The sequence below is a fragment of the Cervus canadensis genome, chromosome X, assembly GCF_019320065.1.
Source record: "Cervus canadensis isolate Bull #8, Minnesota chromosome X, ASM1932006v1, whole genome shotgun sequence".
In the NCBI taxonomy this organism is placed as follows: domain Eukaryota; kingdom Metazoa; phylum Chordata; class Mammalia; order Artiodactyla; family Cervidae; genus Cervus; species Cervus canadensis.
The window spans coordinates 72,720,720-72,726,161 of NC_057419.1; the positions used below are offsets into that span (position 1 = coordinate 72,720,720).

A 5,442-nucleotide genomic window follows, 5' to 3' on the forward strand; every position below is an offset into this window, starting at 1 on the left:
CATTCTTATTCCAGGTGGAGAATTCTCTCCGGTTTACCCATGACTCAAATGTAACTGCAAGGAGTTTTCCATTTCAGGCTTTAGTCTCTCAACTCTGGTCACACTTTCTGAAGGTCTGACCCTTTCCCACCACTCCCACACCCTCATTTGATCCACCTCCTAGCTTACCACAGCCTGACTCCCACTGAAGGATCTGCCATTTCTCAAACTCACTTGCCTCAGAGCGTTTACACTTGACTGCTCACTTCTGGATCCTCCAATGTCCTCTCTTCCTTTTGACTTGTCCTTAGGTCTCAGAGTCTCTCACCATCTTTACTTTACAGCTGTTGCTAGACTCAAAAATTCTATGGGCACGCTTGGTCTTTTTTTATCCTGATGTTCCCAGTAGTCGCCTAGAGCCTGACAAAGAGCAAGCTCATGGAATGTTTGAGAAATAGATGAGACAGTGTGAAAGAGATCTTATTTATTATGATGTAATTAAAGTAAATACATCCAAGTATATATCTCTTAATTTTACAGAACAGACTAAGTGTAATAAGGCATGTAAAACTTTATCACCTTTTACATTTTTTTCTATTTCTTGATCTGAGCCATTTTCTTTTCACATTTCCTTGGAAATGCCTAATCCAATGACATGTTATCTTGTTCTGAATAAGTAAATAAGACAAAGTTTCCCAGTTTGTTCTATAAAATAGTAAAACTCTTAAACCTCATAAACATCAATACATGTCTGATTTATATTATTCATAAACTCAGATTCTGAAGCTAGTTAAACTTTCTACTAAAAGGAGCAACATTTATGCAAATTTATCCACATAGAACAGGAACACAAACATGTTATATATACTCTCTTTTCTCCAGCCCTGCCCCAATCTTCCACTAGTGAGAACATTAGCAGTTCTCTTCAAATTTTCCTCAGACTTCACTTGGTGCAGGAGAAGCTGCGGGCTGTGGCCGAGGAGTGGGCACTGGCCAAAGCAGCAGTGCGAGCCCTGGCTGAAGCTCTAGCTTGGGCTCTCTCTTCCTCATCTCTCAAAGCCTCCGCATACAAGGATGTGAAGGTAGTGGGGGCCCTACCATGGACCTTAGCTACAAACTCCAGCACTTTCATCTTGGTGGTTTCAGTGTAGGCTCTCGGGCCCCACAGAAACTCATAGCGTGGAGGATCACTATTGGCCACCTGGCGGTACTCCAGATACTTTTCCTGCACTAAATCTTTGGTGATGAGCTGCTTCGGATCCCCATAGATGATATCCTTCTTCCCCTCATATAACTCCATCATATTCAGCACTTTCCACACTTGCTCTTCAGTGGCGCAGTTGCCCTTCGTGAAGATCACACCCAGGACAATCATCAGCAGACCAGTCTTGGGAAAATCTCTGTCGTTACCTGGCTTTTCGTCATAGCCCATTTCCAGTTTATTGACAAGGACATAAGTACCCCTGTTGGGATCCGCTTCCTTCATGTCGAGGCCAAACATCAGCTCCAGATGCTCAGAGGTTTTCCTGAGGATCTCACTGAAGTGATTCTTGTACTTGTAGGTTACATGTTTCAGCATATCTGCCTTGGTCACAGGCTCTTTCGTTTGATACTTGTACAGAAGGTGATGCACCAACAAAGCAACCTTCTCATCTACAGGACCTTTGGGCGGGCGCTGGGTGGTATCTTGACTCTGAGAGGCTTTTGGCCTTTCCTCTCCTTGATTGGTGGCACCTTCACTAAATTTTGCATCTGAAACAGAGGCAGCAACAGTGGTGGTGGAGCAGACTTTGCCAGGCAATTGAAGACTGCTGGATGTTCCAGTGGCAGCTGAGCTCTGGGGAACATCTTCAAAAGGAGACGGGGAAGAAGGGGATTCTTCTTTCTCTGGTTCAGTGGGCTGAGCTTCCACCAGATCACTGGGCTCTTGTCGAGCCTGGCGGCGTTTTTCACGGGCGCGAAGCTTACTCTTCTGACCCCGAGGCATGATGACTGACAGTACGTGAGAAAGAAGGTAAATGACTCTATGACCTGGAAGAAAGAGAACGAAATGGTGTGACTCTTCAATGGGGATGACAGCCTCCTCTGCAGGTTTCCTTGCAGGCACTGCTCTAGAAACCCATAAGGCTCCTCTTCCCTGATCAGCCTTTCCCCTGAAGACTCTGTGCAAGTAACTAGAGTTCACCTTTAAGCTGCAGCTCTCCTGTCCTACCTGGATTCTACTGAAGCTGATATAGAGTCTGGCCAGTCCGGGCCCTCTGGAGCCTCCCCTCTTCTGGAGTAGCAGATGTTTCTGTCAGTTCACATTCAGGGCCGTTACCTTGACTTCTGGCAGGACCCGAGGTCCTGTGCTTAACTGCTCTCATGCTGACTCGTCACTCCAAAGCCCTCCAAAGCCCTCACATCCCTGACATCGTGGAGGAGGAACTGAAAGGGGACATCACTCTGGGGTGGCAGCAGTGACAAAGCTCTCTGGGACCGTCTCCACCCTAGGAGAATCAGGATTCTCACCCCTTGCTCAGAGTCCTTACCTTGGTTTCATGCAGGACCTAAGACTTCTCCCTTGGCTGACCTTAGACCTACCCCTTTGGAGCACGGCCTTCACATCTCTGCAAGTCCTAGGAAGAGTTTAGGGAGGTCTCACTTTAACATATCTTCACCAGGAACCCTTGCCAGGGATGACATCACATGTAGGGCTCTGTGAAACACCCTCTGTTCTGTGATGGGTTGTCCCCTCAACCCTCTGGTTCCTGATAGTAATTCCTCCCCTTGACTAACTGGTGTCTTCCCTTTTTCAGGTCTGAGGCCTATAATAATCAAACCAAGGCTCTCATCCCCCTGGTATCTTGGAATATGCAGTTGGGGGGGGGGGTGGGCGGGCGTGGCAGACTCAGTATGACAGATCTCTGAAGGGCTTCCCAGGGCTGGTCACAGAGGAAGGGCCTGACTCGGTGTACTGCCCTTCAGTCCTCTCTATGACTTCCAGCCTGGCTGGATCAATTCTTTGTAATAGGACCCTCTTCTCTCTGTGACCACTGAGGATAAAGTGAGAGACGTCTTAGCTTGACAGCCCTGCTTAGCCTGACACCAGGGCTTATAACAAGGTGGCACTCTGTGGGGCCCCTCTTTGTCTTAAGGGAGAACTTCCTACAGTCCTTGCTCAAGGTTCTGAACTTAAAACCACCCTAGGACTCCTCCTTCTGCTAACCTGAATTGTCTAGCATCAGACCAAGGTTCTTATACACCTCCCTTCCTCCTCTCTCTGCTCCCCACCTCTTCACCCCCGCCCCTCCCCCAACACCCCCGCCCCTCCCCCAACACCCCGCCCCTCCCCCACACCCCGCCCCTCCCCCAACACCCCGCCCCTCCCCCAACACCCCCTTCACCCAACCCCCCTTGTCCCCTCCCCCAACACTCCCTTTCACCCAACCCCCCTTGTCGCCTCCAACACCTCCCTTCACCCACCCCCCCTTGTCCCCTCCCCCAACACCCCCCTTCACCCAACCCCCCTTGTCCCCTCCCCCAACACCCCCATCCCTACCCCTGCACCCCCCCCACTAACTCCCCCCCCTGCACTCCCCTCCCCATGGGAAGGTGAGGCGAGGGGGCATGTGGACCTTATGGCCCTGCCAGGAACCCCCAGGACTGACCACATGGGCGGGGCTCTGTAGGCTCGGCTCTGGGGAGGCCATTTCCCCTAGAATGCAAACAGGGGCATTTATTCACTCCTGGCTGGGCCTGGTATTTCACCCTCTACTGGCTTGAGACAGGCATCCCCCTGGTCAAGTATCACAACCTCCTGCAGTGGCCAGACGGGACATTAGGTGTGCCCAGTCCAGTAAGCCATGCATGGGGTCTGTCGGGACCAACTGCCGTGAAAGGGAGCCCAGGGGAAAGGGGACGTTCCGCCGAACTCACAAATGGTTCTTCGTTGATCCTGAGAGGCCCTGCATTCCTCTGCTGGCTTGACGCCAACACCCTGGTCCAGTGTAACTATTTTCCTAAATTCCAAGAATATGTCGGCAATATGTCGGACGATCCCTGATCAGAATCTTCTAGGACCGAAGACGCGGCAGAACTATAGTGCCTATGTGGCCTTCTGTCTTTTGAGTTAGAGGGTCCCTCAAACCTTACCTTACCCCTGGTAGAACTCGGATGCTTCTCTCGGCCGACCCGACGCCACGTACTTCTTGCACCACAGTCTCACCGCCTAACCTCTGGAGACGGAAGTCAGTGTGCCGCACATCCGGGCGCCTTTACCCACGCACCCCACGCTCTCCACGCCCACCGCCCTTCCTCCCAGGCTAGACAGCAGAGGCGGGGCTTGAGTCTGCGGTGCCTGCTCTCTTCCGTTATGGGTGGTGCCCAAAGCTCTCTCTGCGGAGTTAGGGTCTCATTTTGGCTCCTGATGGATTGATTAAAGGCTCCTTGGGAAATGCCACCTCTGTGTAAGTTCCGGACAGTTTCTCAAGCCCTTGCAGACAGTGGGTACAAGTGCCAGGGTGATGTGAGATGGAGACGCTGCCGCGCACGTGAAGTAGGGGGAGTAGAACGGGTTCTGGGATGTTAAGAGAAAATGCATTGTGATGATGGATCTCGTCGCTTGTAAATATACTCTCGTGAGTATTTCTTTTTTTTTTTTTTCTCGTGAGTATTTCTGTTCGAAAAATTCTACTTTCTGCAGGGAAGAGTCACATCTGCATAATATTGGGAACCCAGATCTTTTTATCTTACCTAACATTGCACAGGGTAGTGAAATTGACTGCAATATTGACTCTCATTTATGACGAATATATTATATACCTGTTCTAATAATTTCTGCTTTGTACACAAGGCTCTTGGTTTTGCTACAATTGTCTGTACACCAGCTTTCTGAAGTCACTTATTCATTTGAATAATCCGTGGCCTTTGCCTTTCTATTTCTGTAAAATGATGATCAAATTTACAATGAGTAATTTCTGTTTCTTTTTAATGATTCTGACATTTATTTATTTTTGTATTTTTATCCTCTGGTTATGCATTCCAGTCCAATTTTAAACAGTAGAGTTGGTAGCATGCTGCTTGCTTTGTCTTCTTCCTTACCTTAACAGTAATGCTGACATTTCGCATTTAACATTTCATTTACTGTAGAGTTTCAGTTCAGTTCAGTCGCTCAGTCCTGTCCGACTCTTTGCAACCCCATGAATCGACCCTGTCCATCACAAACTCCTGGGTTTACTCAAACACATGCTTCCACCTAGTCGGTGATGCCATCCAGCCATCTCATCCTCTGTCGTCCCCTTCTCCTCCTGCCCCCAATCCCTCCCAGGCATCAGGGTCTTTTCCAATGAGTCAACTCTTCGCATGAGGTGGCCAAAGTACTGGAGTTTCAGCTTCAGCATCAGTCCTTCCAATGAACACCCAGGACTAATCTCCTTTAGGATGGACTGGTTGGATCTCCTTTGCAGTCCAAGGGACTCTCAT

The 5,442-nt window shown here is 49.4% G+C and overlaps 1 protein-coding gene across 2 annotated transcripts; it reads right to left on the reverse strand.

Annotated features, from left to right (window-relative positions):
• Positions 1-525: 525 nt before the first annotated feature.
• Positions 526-4,239, reverse strand: LOC122435236 (melanoma-associated antigen B10-like). Of its 2 annotated transcripts, none has more exons than XM_043459264.1 (2): positions 4,114-4,239; positions 526-2,010 (listed from the first exon to the last, which is right to left on the reverse strand). In XM_043459264.1, exon 2 carries the CDS (start codon positions 1,964-1,966, stop codon positions 923-925), a length of 1,044 nt encoding a protein of 347 aa, XP_043315199.1. In that variant the 5' UTR covers positions 1,967-2,010; positions 4,114-4,239; the 3' UTR covers positions 526-922. The 2 variants fall into 2 exon arrangements, with proteins under 2 accessions (XP_043315199.1, XP_043315200.1); XM_043459265.1 differs by having other exon boundaries at positions 4,119-4,219.
• Between the last annotated feature and the right edge of the window lie 1,203 nt (positions 4,240-5,442).

Excerpts from the sequence above, each read along its gene's own strand:
- LOC122435236 (XM_043459264.1), bottom strand. The coding sequence starts at position 1,966 with ATGCCTCGGGGTCAGAAGAGTAAGCTTCGCGCCCGTGAAAAACGCCGC.